This window comes from Colias philodice, chromosome 12 (genome assembly GCF_061535455.1).
Source record: "Colias philodice isolate Cphi_HAF_F1 chromosome 12, ilColPhil1 Martin Lab GWU primary, whole genome shotgun sequence".
Taxonomy (NCBI): Eukaryota; Metazoa; Arthropoda; class Insecta; order Lepidoptera; family Pieridae; genus Colias; species Colias philodice.
The window spans coordinates 4,296,894-4,312,540 of record NC_143097.1 but is presented as its reverse complement, the minus strand read 5'-3'; the positions used below and the strand labels follow the sequence as shown (position 1 = coordinate 4,312,540).

At 34.7% G+C, this 15,647-nt stretch overlaps 1 protein-coding gene and 1 long non-coding RNA gene across 3 annotated transcripts in view; both read left to right on the top strand.

Annotated features, from left to right (window-relative positions):
* LOC149483913 (uncharacterized) overlaps window positions 1-15,647 on the top strand; it is a 227,323-nt gene that overhangs the window by 206,861 nt on the left and 4,815 nt on the right. The gene's annotated exons all lie outside the window — the stretch shown is intronic.
* Window positions 1-15,647, top strand: part of LOC149483914 (dual specificity protein phosphatase 22-like) — a 30,428-nt gene that overhangs the window by 12,266 nt on the left and 2,515 nt on the right. The window contains exons 3-8 of one of the 2 annotated variants that reach the window (XM_089701469.1): window positions 2,614-2,738; window positions 9,006-9,177; window positions 10,523-10,676; window positions 12,306-12,473; window positions 13,430-13,616; window positions 14,976-15,063. In XM_089701469.1, coding sequence (XP_089557595.1) covers window positions 2,614-2,738; window positions 9,006-9,177; window positions 10,523-10,676; window positions 12,306-12,473; window positions 13,430-13,616; window positions 14,976-15,030 — 861 coding nt within the window. In that variant the 3' untranslated portion in view covers window positions 15,031-15,063. The remainder of the gene's footprint in view (window positions 1-2,613; window positions 2,739-9,005; window positions 9,178-10,522; window positions 10,677-12,305; window positions 12,474-13,429; window positions 13,617-14,975; window positions 15,064-15,647) is intronic. The other variant, XM_089701470.1, reaches the window with a different exon arrangement.

The following is a 15,647-nucleotide window of genomic DNA, read 5'->3' as shown; positions in this document are numbered from 1 at the left end:
TCGACATCCCTTCATTTATTCACATTCAGCTGACGAAGGCTTGTATAACTTAATAACGATAAGCCGAGAGAATTGTGGGCTACGTAACGAACCTTTGTAAATAAAAACGAAACGAGCGAGTAAGCTGTCTACCTTTGCTTATTTTTTCACGTTTGTGAGATAACGGTTTGCATAATATAAAATGAAAATACGTTGTCTAATTATACTTAGAAGTTATTTCGGGGAATAAAATGTTTATAATAAATGAATGCTTATAATATACAACAGCCATAGCCTTATACGGAGATAAGCCTTCTTACTACAGAAAAATAAAAATATGTATATACAGAGATATAAAAACGAAAAATTAATAACATAAAGCTCACATTTTTTGAAACTTCTCGTTTCACAGCGCCTTTTATCATTTCATGTTTTTCAACCGAAATTCCCAGGAATAAAGTTTCATCGCTTGCAGTAGAAAAACCACGTTAATATATTACAGGGTAATTTGTTTCACCGGGTAGTTCACACGGGAAGTAAAAAACAAAAATTGCAGCAAGAAATTATTGCTTGGAATTATACAATAGATGAATTTGCAGTTAAATTGTTCTGAGTTGTTTCTTTCATTGATTTAATACCGTGAAAAGGAAACTAATTTTATAATGCTCATTAAAAAAAAAGATAAATGCAGATATTTATTGCATTTATTAACTTTGTAAATTGTAGGCCTTCTTTCGCTGTTTTTAAATTGGAGTATTGCGTTCTATTCTCAGTATAGAGCTTTAAACCGCTGAACTTTCCCATAAAGAAAATCGATCCAGAAAGGCTCATAGAAAACTTTTACATTTTTAATAACACGGTTGACTTTTGAACTTGTATAATTATATTATAATTCTTATTTCTGTGAACAAATCCTTTGTGTGTAGTTTAACATTGTATGACGCGGCCGTATTTTAGAGAATGAGTCGAAACTAGTCCACGAATGTTGCACGAAATATAGCCATTAACAGAACTAGGGAATGTAGGCAGTACAAAGACCCTTCTGTGCCTTGTAGAGTAATTAAACTGCATAGTGGTATGCGAGAGCTATGTAAGTAGTCATATGTGAAATGGATGTAATCATTGTAAGTTGGAAGTTCTAACATAGCTTTGCGGCTCTTTTCATTAAAGGGATTGTGCTGTTACAAATTTTAATGAATTTATATTTAGTTTCCATCTTTTAGCAGTTCCATTCAGTTATAAAAAGCTACTAGCTACCAGCGGTAAACGTATCTCAAGTATTTTTTTTATGATTACCACGTTCTAATTGCTCATTCAATTTACCCATTGATCATCATTACCCCTACATCATTCCATATCCTACTACCATTTAAGAGGACCTTCTATATATAAAGGAAAAAATAAACATAATCATTATTAGGTCGTCACGTAGATTCATTTCTCAACTTTAAATGGGTCTATTCCCTAGACACTAACGAAACAATTTAGTATGCTATGACTGTGTTAGTCTGGAGACTGAATTTAAAATGATCGTGTGAATAGTTTACAATGATAACCGTTTTCGCCCTTCATATCAAGGGCTATGCTGGTTTTCATTTTAAATTTTATCCTGAATAGAAAATGTAATAGCTAAAATAGATTTTTTCATTTTAATTACCTAAACAGAATATGACAAAATTAAAGCAAATTGAGATAAAGTAAATTCTCATAATAATATGGTCACATACTTGAAGTTAGTTTTTTAATTACTAAAAACTGAAAAAACCTCATTACTCTCAAAGAATGCCTCTGTCCGCGATAATCTATTCACCTTTTCATTTGGAAATTCAGCCCCTTTGAAATATATATTCTAAGCATTCGTCAAGTATGCTCGTATATCTCGTAAAGTTAATTGAACGCCCCACTGCCCTGAGTCTGCCAGATGCACATTTTCATTTCACTCCATTTAGAAACGACGCCTAAAAGGCTAAAAATCACGAAATTGTAGACGCTGTGTAAGCGCTTTTACGTGAGATTGCTTTTAAACTCCTCTTAGTCAATCGTAATGACAAAAAGCTTTTATATTTGCATAACAATGCAAACAAACCTTTTTCCGAATAAAATAAACTATATGGAAACGGGCGGCGAACCGCGTTGCGTAGCGGATGTGGCTCGCCCTCCATGATTTATTGTTTGAGGGTAGGTTCAGTGAAAGGCAATGGATGTTTGGTACCGTTTTCATTTATTATAGTGTAACGGCACACCCTTGTTTTCCCTTTAAAACTAAAAGGGGCAAATATACATGTGTTTAGGAAGTTTGAAGTTACCTACGAAATCAATTTCAATGAAATTTGGAATGTTTTATTGAAATCAAATAAAAGGAAACCAATAAGGATAGTCTTATGCCCAAAAAAAAATCCCTGACCAGAACGTGAAAAATCTACATGGGCGGTAGACCGGTCGTCTTAACCCGGAATCAATAAAATCGATCGAGTAGTTCTTTTTGTTAAATCGTAACAAAGGAAAAAAATACGTCTTTCCTCTTTATAATATGTGTAACCTATTGGTTTTGACTTTCGACTAATACATACACCTATCTTTGACAAGATCATCATATTCATATCGGTTATTTTCAAAGTTATAATTTGCTTTCAGGACAAGCATTATTTATGTATAATGGCATCAGATTCACCCGATCAGAATCTGACCCAATACTTCAGTTTGTGCAACGATTTCATTCATGCAGCGAGACTTCGTGACGGAAATGTTTTAATTCATTGGTGAGTAAAATTGATTTTTACCTAGTTGGCAATTTTATAATAGGATGAACCTACTTTCTCGGTAATAAAAAGGGCAACTCGGTTTTGAGCAAACTAAACACTGCGCTATGGATAATTAGTTAGTTATAAAATTGTAGAGCCTTAATCTTAAATTAAGCATCAGGTACCTATTGCTATTTCTTATTTCTGTCAATATTACAATGCCAAGAAAATAGTGAAGTTAATTTTTCTATCTACAAATATTTCAGGGATCCAAAAAGTTAATTTATACAAAAAATGCACCTTTTTCTATCTGTTTTGAATCATATTATATTTAGTCTTTACCTTTATTTTTACTCATCTTATTCAGACTGACGCAATAGCGCAAAAAATAATGGTATTACAAACTACATAATTACCTATTGAAAGCTTTTAGCCTAATAGGCCAAGTTTTCGTACCAGTCTGTTTTCATTTTCTTACATCGATGATGTAAGAAAATTAAAACTGATGATCGATCTATTAGGTACGTAGTTTAAAATTTGGAGACAAAGACAGGCTTTCGATAAGCCTACACTAATGAGTAAAAGTTATACTTAGTACTTAAATATAAATTAATAGATTGTTTTGATACATTTTGATTCCAATTTGCTTATGAACTAGGTATCTGATCTTACTAATATTATATTACGACTAGCGGTCCGCCCGGCTTCGCCCGTGGTACATATGAAAAATAGATGTTGGCCGATTCTCAGACTTACCCGATATGCACAGAAAATTTCATGAGAATCGGTCCACCCGTTTCGGAGGAGTATGCAGACTAACATTGTGACACGAGAATTTTATATATAAGACTAGCGGTCCGCCCCGGCTTCGCCCGTGGTACATATGAAAAATAGATGTTGGCCGATTCTCAGACTTACCCGATATGCACAGAAAATTTCATGAGAATCGGTCCACCCGTTTCGGAGGAGTATGCAGACTAACATTGTGACACGAGAATTTTATATATAAGATATTATGTGAAAGTTCAATGCGTTTAACCATTCAAACAAACAAACAAATTCTTCAGCTTCAGCTTCAGTTTAAGGATTGCGATTCGACTGTCCAATTAATACCTAACTTGATACTTTAAATTTTAAAATGTTGTGAATTGTCTAGCATAAAATGGAAACTATTGCCCCTTTATTTCGATAACAAGAAAATACAAAGGCTTTGTCATTCAGGTATTCTGAATTGATTCTTCAAGATCCAATCTAGCTTTTCAATTTGACGTTTATATTATTACCATAACTAAGTAAAATAACCTTAAAAATAGCGTGATAACAACCCATCTTCAATTATTCTGGCACGGAGCCACAACTGCACACTCGGTACGAGATTTATATGCACGTGATGTAATCGGCACCGAGACTTATGAAAGCAACGTTTTTTGAAATCGACTTTAAGTTTTGAATTTCCATTTCAACTCTGTTTTAACTTTGTGAGAATTTATTGACAACTGTATAGAAACATAGTAAACAACTATTTCCCACTTATAATATAGGTAAAGTCCCCGGCACGTAACTTGGCAAGAGTCGTTAGATGCGCAGAAGTCGTTCTTTAGGTCTCTTTGGTGGTCAAGCGGGACGCGGGGTATAACGTAGCGCCGATCACGACTCGCTATTGGTGCGTCAGTCGACCCTTGCCTCCCGCACGTTCCGTTCGCTCCCGATTACACTTGCGTGCACGAAAGTTGTACCCTTTGTTTTGGTTGACTTTTTGTTACGAGTTCAGTTTTAAATTAAGTTTTGATTTTGTTTTGGCTTTGTTAGTGTTATAGTTTTTGTTTTAATTTTAGTTTTTGTAACGTGTATTACAATGCCAGGACCAAATACTGTTTTACGCAGACATGCCAGAAAAATGGTATACGATGTATACGATGGTATACGAGGCCAGGTGTAACAGTATTATTAACCGATAGTGACGACGAGAACTTATAATTTTTAATAATAATATTTTTTTTTACTGAATAAAAAAATGCATAATATTATGTTTTATTTATAACACCCATTAAATGTCACGAATTCCTCCGCTTTGTTTAACTACAAGATTAAAAATAAATGATGGCAATAACCATAATAACAATCAATAAAAGTGATCAGTTTTTTGTTCCACTAAGTGTAGGATGCGCGAACTTGCCCCCACTACGCCAAAACCTTGCCAACTTACGTGCCGGGGACTGTATATATGACCATTAATCATACTTAAAAATATATTAGGCACTGTTGTACCATTCCTCACAAGCCAAAAGTAGTTAAAACGTCTATGATATTTCATTATTTTCGTACCAGAATACTAAACAATATTGATGAAAATATTTACACGTGGATTTCGGAGCTCAAAGCAATTTAACAGTTCCCAACGGCACGAAGTTCATTCGAAGCAATATCCAATAATCTTGCGACGAATAAAGGATTTCTCCTTTATATTCTACAAACGGTTCACATATTTACAATTGATTAGCGCCTACTTTTGAACTATTCTTATACTTAACTTTCCTTTCTATTTGTTTCTAACATAGGTATAGGACTAGGTATAGGTAGATAGATGCAATCTTAGAATAATATAAAAAAGGTGGAATGTTATCGGGAAATGTATTCCATATATTTTTTCGTGAATGACATGGCGCATTTGTTACATTCAATATGATTGTATTTTTTTTATTCCTTGTACTGAAAACTATTAAGTATAAGGTCTACTATACACGTATATATGGATTTTTTTCTATTACTTATTGGCGATATTAGAGAAGCTCATGACAAACCTATCGTTATAATACAGAAAATCAATATGTTAAGCGAAGTTATCGCTTTTTTATATCGATACCTAGGGGCTTATTGAAAACTCACACAGGCGTAACTATTTTATTATGTAAGGTTAATCAAACGCAAAGTACCCCTCTGTAACATAAAATGAGTAGGGTTGGCGGTTTAAATAATCATCTATTCATCGTCGATATGTGGGCTTATTTAAATTTATTATTTTTATTGTATAAAAAATCAGTATCTTCTCCAAAGATAGATACCTATGTCTACTATGTTAACTATTAGTTGTACAATCCGAATCATATATTTAATTCGTATTCTGAATAAGGCTGATTACAATCAGCCTTATGTGCAGATGGTAATGTCATAGTTAAATTTAATTAACGATATGAGTGCAATATGCTAAAGCGATCAAAACATATGCGGTCTCGTTTTAATTGCTACATTTTGATTTATCATCAGCGATTCAAACTGAAACTCAAACAATTATTAATTATTCAATTAGACTTCTTATAAAAGCACTTTTGAATCGTCATAACATTTTTACATTTACCACCGATTCTCATTTAAAATTCTTCCATAATCTAGGTATAATTCATAAATTGGAGCTTACAGTGCTTTCGTATGTTTAAATATAGGTGAACCTAATCGGAAAATTAACAATAAAATAAAGCTACATGCGATGTAATGGCATTTTTATTAGTTTATTATTTTACGAGAAATATAATAAAAATAGCAATACATTATGTCGGCAGACCTGCACAACTCCATTTCAATTTACCATTTTACAATTTATTATTATTGTTTACTTATTTTTAATTTTGTATCGAAAACCAAATTAAAAATATGGGTAGGTATACCCAAACAAAATATAGTAATGTTTTTGTACAGTTCGATTTAAAATGTTTAAAATAGCGAACAAGGATTGAATAATTAAATTGTGAATTCATATGACGACGACGACGCGGTTGGCGCAGTGGTAAAGTAACTGCCTACTGAGCCGACGGTCCCGGGTTCGATCCCCGGTCAGGGCAAATATTTGTGTGATGAACTCAATTATTTGTTCTTGGGTCTGGGTGTTATTATCTACATATGGGTCATTATACAAAAATGGGGTAACTTTTGAGGATATTTTGTTTACTATATTTTTTATATCAGATTGTTACAAATTAGGGTGTATATGATAGCTAATCTAATGAATATATTGTTCCAAATCGGGCCAGCCACTTTTTTAAATAGATTGTGAGATATTTTAAATTTTCTGGATTTGGCCTCCAGGGGACTGACGAGGCTAACATGGTACTGATAAAAAACTATAACTTGTAATATTCTTAAAGAAGTTCAATGAAAATTACTACAAATCTCTCAGTTTTAATAATGGCACATGTCTTTTACGTACTTAACATGTTTAAAAATGATAATTAATAATATGTGATACTGGGAAAAACAATGTCTCAATTTTTAAAACAGCCTTCTGACATTTAACGCAACGTGAATATTCTTACTCTCTTACTTAACTTTTACTACTTTGAATTAGTTTTACTTGATATTTTAAGTAATTCACAAACAATAGAAACAAAAAAACGGCCAAGTGCGAGTTGGACTCCTAACAAACCTATTGTTTATTATGTTTGTAACTTAAAATTTACACTTTTAGCAATTTTTCCTTTATCTGTGTTATAAGACGTTGCTATTTACTGAGTAGAAGTAAACTATAGTAGACTGTATACACGGCAAGCATCCTGTGTGTTTTTTTATTCCCTTGCGAATATTGAATTTTGTGGAAATTTGCAGTATTAACGGATGTAGGTATCTTTTGATTGCGTTGCGTTATAAGTTTGATTTTTTTACAGCCCCAAGGGTTCTTAATCTTGAGTATCCAATATAAATTTCAGATTTATATCTCCACGCGTTCCAAAAAAACGTCTTAACAGACAAACGGACAACAAAGTGATCCTATAAGGGTTCTGTTTTTTCCTTTTGAGGTTCGGAGCCCTAAAAATCTACCAATATTTATGTTAAAAGTACTAATTATTATAAAAATAAAAACCAAAGGCTCGAATGAAAGTCTCATCTGAGTTTTCATAGGAGCCCCTTGACATTTTTATAATGTTATTAAGTATATTAATTAACTTTTATGTTATTTTGAGGTAATTTTACTTCACAGTATTATACGTATACGTATTTATCTGATAAATATAAAAAGCTATGCCCTGAAAGCATCAAAATCAATAATTAAAAGAAAATAAGATCTTTTTAATAAAATTATTAGTAGTTTGTTTCAATAGCTCTTTTCTTTGCTACTCTTTTTTAAATGTTTCTTCCCTAGTCAAATTCAGTTTCTTTTAGCGTGGCGCATGATGTTTTTAACTGAAATATAATATAGAAATGCTTATACCAATAGCAATCAAGATAAAAGTTCTCAAAAATGATAGAGTCATCAGTACTATGGGGGCCCGTCAGTCCTCTGGCGCGATATCTGACAAAGGACTGATGCCAGCGGATTGATGAAAAGGGACTTAATATGAGGTTATAATCACAAATTAGGTTTTTTTGCCTAATTTCTAATATCAACAAACTATATTTTTACAAATCATAGTTAACCATTTATAAATGAAAATAAAAATCGGATTAACAATAAAATAACGACTCACCATAGGACTGAAATGTTGACTGGCGCAGCAAGATTTTAGAGGACAAACACAACCCTAGCGCTGGTACAGTTATGACGGCCGTCAAAATATGCGGTGCACAAGTAACTTCATTACCAACATTAATACTTAGACAGGGATTTGACCTCGACTTGGTGATATTTAGCGAGAATTTCGAATTTAAAAAACACACAACGGACTGACTAGTGAAAACGATGACAAAGTTTAATTTTATTTTTTAAATAAAATGGAAAACATTGCGTTATGAAAGTTGTAGTATATAATACTATGTACATCAAAGATTGTAGTGAATTAGTAAGTTTTCTTAAATCGATGATAATGTTTAAACGATAGTCACTTGATTGTTGGTTTTCGGAGTTGTGACATGCCAAAGTACTGACATTTAAGGTATTAATTTATTATTTTTATTCATTTGTATTTTAAATAAAGAAGTGAAATTGAGTGACCAAATAAAGGACGCTTCATTGTTTTAAAATAGATTGTTATTTGAATAAAATATAATAAGAATTTGTTTAAATTGGCTGATGACATCGAGTTACCCCATTTTTGTATAATCACCCATATGTATTTATCAAATATTATATTTATCGCCGCCTAGTACCCACAACACAAGCCTTAATTGAGCTTACTGTGGGACTAGGTCGATTTGTGTAATAATGTCCTATAATATTTATTTATTATTTATTTATATATGTTTTAAAATTTAAATGTATAAACTTTGATATATAAACTATATCTAGATAACTAATAAACTTTATCTCATCTTATAGTAAATGAAATGAAAAAATAAATAATACTTGTAACATTTTAGCTTAGCGGGAATGTCGCGAAGCGTGACCGTGGCGGTAGCGTACATAATGTCAGTGACACCTCTCTCCTGGCGCGAAGCTCTCAAGGTGGTGCGAGCTGGCCGCGCAGTGGCGAACCCTAATCTTGGCTTTCTTAGACAACTCCAGGACTTTGAGACTTATAAACTTGTTGAAGTAAGTATTATTTACAGTAGAGCCTAGTCGGAACCAGTTGGTTGAATCAGTCGTTTTATAAATGGCCTAGGCTCTTAGTCAAACGGCGCCGTTTTGTTAACTACCTGAATGATATCCAGCCGGATCGGTTAATACAGAAACGGCGTATTTTGTACTTAAATACAGTTAACTATGTGGGAGCGTAGCCTTTTTAAATGAAACTGTTGATAAATACATATTTGTTATTGTTGCGATGATGGACTAGAGGCTAGCTTTGAAAATCATAAGATTAGGTGTATGCAAGTTTTAAGTGCATAAATAGCGTTATGTCATCAATATCGAACCCCTGGTGTTAAATTGGAATCTAATTGGGCCATTGAATAATAGAATTTGTATCATCCGTTTAAATAATAAGTTAGAATAGTTATAGTATTAAGGTAGACCTACCATTAGGTACGTATTTTGATTCTTTGAATTTTTAACTTGGAATGATATCGACCAAATGAAACATATTTTACGATACCCAATGCCCGTTTAAAACAGCAAAAGATCTACAAATTAACTTCATACAAGTACGAAATTGTGTAACTAAATATAAATGATCAGGTTTGAATCACAAGTTTCGTAAATAATACTAATTAATCGCATATCGCCATTTAAACTGAACACTAATTGAAACAAAACGATTTAATACCTTTGTGTAGAATAATTACGATTAACGGCTTACCGAACCGCCACATTACTTCCAATTTAATGATTGACGGTACCATCGCTTTAATTAGATTTTCCCCACCCACGTGATAACGAGAGTCATTCATATGAATAGCTTAATAAAATATATATAAACATGAATACAAATTGCAAGCGATATCTCTTGATGATTCTCCTAATATGGTTGTGAGTTCTGACGTTATGACATTAATATTTAGAGAATAACCAAGTTTCACAATCTTGTTTGCGGTTGTCTCATTACATATTGCAAGATGGGATTTTCATTCATGCAATGTCTCTAGATTAGAGGTAAACAAATCCCTGCTAACATAAAATATTAGTTACTGAGTGAATTCGCGAACAGGGAAAAATGCAGGTCGAAAAGGGAATGCACTACATAATATTTACTAACGCGTTTGTGTTCGTTTGTGTTCTTTAATACCGCATATTCTACTATATAAAAATAAGTCGGATTTTCCTTCCTGACGCTATAACTCCAGAACGCACGAACCGATTTTCACGGTTTTGCATTCGTTGGAAAGGTCTAGGGCTCCGTGAGGTTTATAGCAAAGAAAAGGTGTCTCTGGTGGCGAAACGGAGTTCGCCCGGTTTGCTAGTCGTATATTGATATTTAAACACCATTTCCCTATTTTAGGAGAGAAGACGTTTAAAAGAACGATACCCGTCCCTAGCGCTTGCTGACAGTGACATAGCGGAGTGTCGTGTCATGCTCGATTCGTATCAGACCATGCTGAGCCAGCGGACGATCTGCGAGGGCAAGTGCGCCATGGGCAGACAGTGCCCGACAGGTCGGTAAGAACGGTTTCAATTTCTTCTACATTTTATCTATGTTTTAAGCTATTGGCCACAGAATACATAATAGTAGCTAAACGCTACAGAACGGACACTCTCCGCCTCCCGCCAAAATTAAACTTACCTCACCCCGCGCGATCGTGATTAAAATGGGCCATATTTTTCTGCAAGGACGATACGCAACGAAGATTGACAACATTAATCAAATTGACTTAAAGTAATTTTATTATTTTGGATTTGTGATTATCGTTTTTCGTAGAAAATGGTTAGATATTGTGCTGTTTACGGATGTATTTCATCAGAAAAACGCGAATTTTTTTTTACGCTAGTCACAAATGTGCCAACCATAAAGCGTTAACACACACATTTGCAGTCTCTACAGTGTGACTGTCAAAACGATAATTTTGTATGGAGTGTCCGGGGTGTGCTATTGCATAGCTTCTATCGCGGGTCTTGAGCGCGGTGACCGAATCCAGAAATTTAAAGTACCCGTCACGAGAAGCTATAAATTATGTAAACAAACATCTTTTACTAAGTAAACATTTTATACTGCGAGATAATAATAAATTGACCATATTCAATCGACATGAAATATAGACGGGTTATATGAAAGTAACAACCTATTTAATTTAGTCGGATCATATTTTAACGACGCAAAGCGCTATCGTTTGTGTTTCTTGGTACCGGAACGCGTCCGTCGCAGGGATTGTGAACTATCGGGACGCCATTTTGAAATAAACGCATCATTCGAGTTTCGAATGCGTACGAGTTTGTTTCATTGCTTTGCATATATCGCGGATCTGGTTGTTATTGTTAATTTTGTTATTGTTTCGTTATCACTTTTTTATTGTTGTTACTTTAATTGTTGCGTTAATTTTATTTGTTATTACGTATAATGGAGCCAGTAGCCAGTACATCTAAGGAAATAAATTCGCCACGAAAAAAACGTCAAAAGGTGCGTAATACAATTTATCTAAAATATATAATAAGTAAAAAGAAAGAGTTGTTTGTTCAAACGCGCTAATCTTTGGAAACTTAAGGTTAATATTAGAAGTAGGTTTTAAATTGTGAAGTAATTGGTTAGGTTAATTGGTATATTTGTTATATTTGTATATATATGTGTATTGGTATATTTGTTAATTGTAATATTTGTTACTTAATAATTTATTAAATCTTAAACAAATTCATTTTTTTTGTTGGTCCAAATGTTGTGAACTCCTGAACACTTGTTTACAAAATTTATAGCTTCTCATGACGGTTACTTTAGTAACGAAAAACCTCACGCTCCCCACTCCGTCGGGCGCGGAGGTGTGGCTTGAAGGCATAGCATGCAATAGCTTTACCGCGGCAGTCCCCGAGTGCCACACGTCTTTTTTTTTTTTATTGACGATAGGGAAGAGCTTGACCACAATCTCGCCTGGTGTTGAGCTGAGATGTGGTCTAAGATGGTACTCGCTTCCCTAGAAGGTACCTGTTCACTCTACGCTTGAAAACCCCCATGTTGTACTCGTTGGGGAACACAGATTCAGGAAGCATGTTCCAGTCCCGTGATGTTTATGCTTTTGTGAATTGAAACTGTGATGATTTCCACTATTCTACCACCCGTATACATTCCTGTCCTATAGGTGTATGTAGGACCGGCTCCAAGAGGCAGCCCCGCCGCAGACCGTCTGCGTCTGGCGCGGGAGACTCCTCGGGTTTGAAGCGTTCGCCCTCAACACTTTCCACAGCTTCCACTGCTTCTGGCTACCGGCCGCGGTCTTCTCCCGCTGGCCTTTATAGCTACACTGGCGGTAAGTTATATAGATACAAGACTAGTACATATGTTTGGGCTTTTTATTATATATTTCTATTTATATTTTCATTATCACAGACCGATAGTAGATAGGGTTAAGATACGCAAAATCCTTATAACTATACTCATCAAAACAAAGCGCTGTTTTTAGTTGAAGTTTAAAATGTCTCTTACCAGACGGGATGGGATGGGTCATGGGATGCGATTACCAGACGGGACATTACAATCTATTATCTATTCTATATTCTTTTCTGTAAATTTTAATTGATTATTGATTTTATTTAAATTGTCACTGATATACTGTATGCTGGTTGGTGCCAATGCTGGCGCGCTTGGCATGTGACCTGTGTCAAATCCTTATGTGAAAATAGATGATGTATTGACTATTTCTGACCGGTTGGCTCGGTCGGTAGTGCCTTCCATGTCAGAGGTCGTGGGTTTGATTCCCACCCGGGGCAAATATATTTTGTGTGATGAATATAGTTCGTTACACGTTCGCTCTGTGTCTGGATGTTAATTATTATTATTTAAAATTATATATGTATGTTTATCAGCCATCTGGTTTCCATAGCCATCTGGGGCCGTATGGGAAAAGTGTCCTGAAATATTTATTTATTTGTTGACGACTGTTGTTGTTGACGAATTTATTTGACGACGCGGTTGGCGCAGTGGTAAAGTAACTGCCTACTGAGCCGACGGTCCCGGGTTCGATCCCCGGTCAGGGCAAATATTTGTGTGATGAACTCAATTATTTGTTCTTGGGTCTGGGTGTTATTATCTATATACATATGTATTTATTAAATATTATATTTATCGTCGCCTAGTACCCACACACAACACAAGCCTTAATTGAACTTACTGTGGGACTAGGTCGATTTGTGTAATAATGTCCTATAATATTTATTTATTTATTTATTTATTTATTGTTTATTTATATGTATTATTCCCGAGCAGTGCCGTCCCGGCCGAGCCGCTCGGTGTCTGGTCTGAGCGTGACGCGCGTGACGGACCCGGCGGGCGGCGGCACGGCGCTGGCGGTGGGCGGCTCGGCGTACTCGCGCCGCGCCGCGTCCGCGCCCGCCTCGCCCGCGCCGTCGCCCGCCGCCTCGCCGCCCGCCTCGCCGCACCGCGCGCCGCACAGGTCACTCTCATCATCACCATCATCATCATCATAAGCCCACATACGTTCCCACTGCTGGGACGTGTCCATTATGGCCTGTATCCTCATAGGAGGCCCGTGGGCCTCCTATGAGAATACAGGCCATAATCCACCACACTAGCCAAGTGCGGGTTGGCGAATACACTTACCTAAGGCCGATTTTTCAATGCTTGGATAAAACTTATCCGTCCAATAAAGTAGTATACGATAATATTAAAATTTAAAATGTCACGTAAACTGTCAAATACGGGCAATTAGACGTTGTTAAAATGGTAGTTTTATACATTATTCGACGAATAAGTTTTAACCAAGGATTGAAAAATCAGCTCTAATTGACATTAACTTCAATTACCTACCTATAGTTTTTAGGTTTCCGTACCTAAAGGACAAAACGGGACCCTATTATTAAGCCTCCGCTGTCTTTCTGTCTGTCTCCAGACTGTATCTCATAAACCGTGATAAATGATGTATTTCCATTGCCGTTATAAATACAAAAAAAGAAATATTAAGGGAGGTCTCCACTCTCCATACAATAAACGCGTTTTTTTCGTATTTGGTTTGCTCAATATACAGCTACAACAAACGTGATATTATTATAGATGATGGTACGGAACCCTTCGTGCGCGAGTTCGACTCGCACTTAGCCGGTTTTTTCATTGTTGTAACCTTTCAGAAATGTCAAAAACTAACCCATTTAACCTTCTTAAATGATACTAAGCTTTAAACTTTTTCCTTAACCTTTTTGATTCCCTTAATCCTAAATTGTGTGAATTTTTATAAACTGGTCTGATAGTCCTAAACTTCCCAAATTATCCTAAACTTTACAAATTTGTGATAACTTCACAAAATGTATAAACTTCAAATTTTTTGTACTATGGTGGACCTCTTCTTATCAGTTCACGCTAGCACTGAGATGTAACAAACTTCACAAAATGTTTTCAAGCCAAATTTAAATCTTAATTTAAGGAGATATTTCATTGCACAGAATCTGAGATGCTTGACGAATGTTCAAGTCTTAATAGAATAAAAAGCGCTCTTCCGCCTGTTAGTACGATGTGCCATTTTAATAATTGGCTCAACTGACGCTTCGAATTACTCACTTAGCGGCATACTTTTATCTCATCCTCTTAAATATGGCTAAATAGAATCTTAAAAATTATAAATTCGCAAATTTTATTGGATTGATGGAAATATACCTACATCTTTCTTTCTTCTATATATCTACACGGAGCAAAACGGTAGTTGATTTTAAAAGATCGGAAGAGTACCTATAAGCATAAAATATTTATCAACCGCTTTTTCTTTGTTTTATTTATCTCTCTTATTTTTATGTTTCACTAGGGGTGGATGTTCTTGGACGATACCGACAGTGCAATGGGATCCAAAATCTTTGTAGCGATCATCACTTCATATCGTCACTCCTTCATCCGTAAGCTATCTTGCTATCTCTTCGAATTTTAGTTTATTTTTAGTTTCCTTTTTTAACATTATTTTTATACATTGAATTGACTCGATCACCATTGTTTCCTATTTTGTGATTTATTTCTCATACTGAATCCTTATTTAAATATATAGCTACCTATTCAGACAAAATACGAAATAAAAAACCACTTTTTTCAAACAAGTATATTAATTACCAAATTCCTGAAATATTCCCACAACTCGGCTCATTTAAATAAGTCAACACAGCGTATATATTGTGAAAGCCGCTTTGCACACATGAAATAATAAGTAGATAATCTGCTAAAACCTTAATCTGGTTAAATCTGTTTACTCTCGAGGAGAAACGTTACATTTCTCTCGGTAAATGAATAAATGCTCGGGTAAAATCAAAAGAGGTTTTTTTGTTTATCTGTAGTATTTTAATAACTTTTATCTATATTGTATTCTTGGTACACTGATTACACAGTACACTAGATATATTTTCGTCTGCATACAGTTTTTAAAATAGTAATGAGTTTGTTTCTATATTATAATAAAAAGTTTATGCCATTAAAAATCTGTTGGTATCTA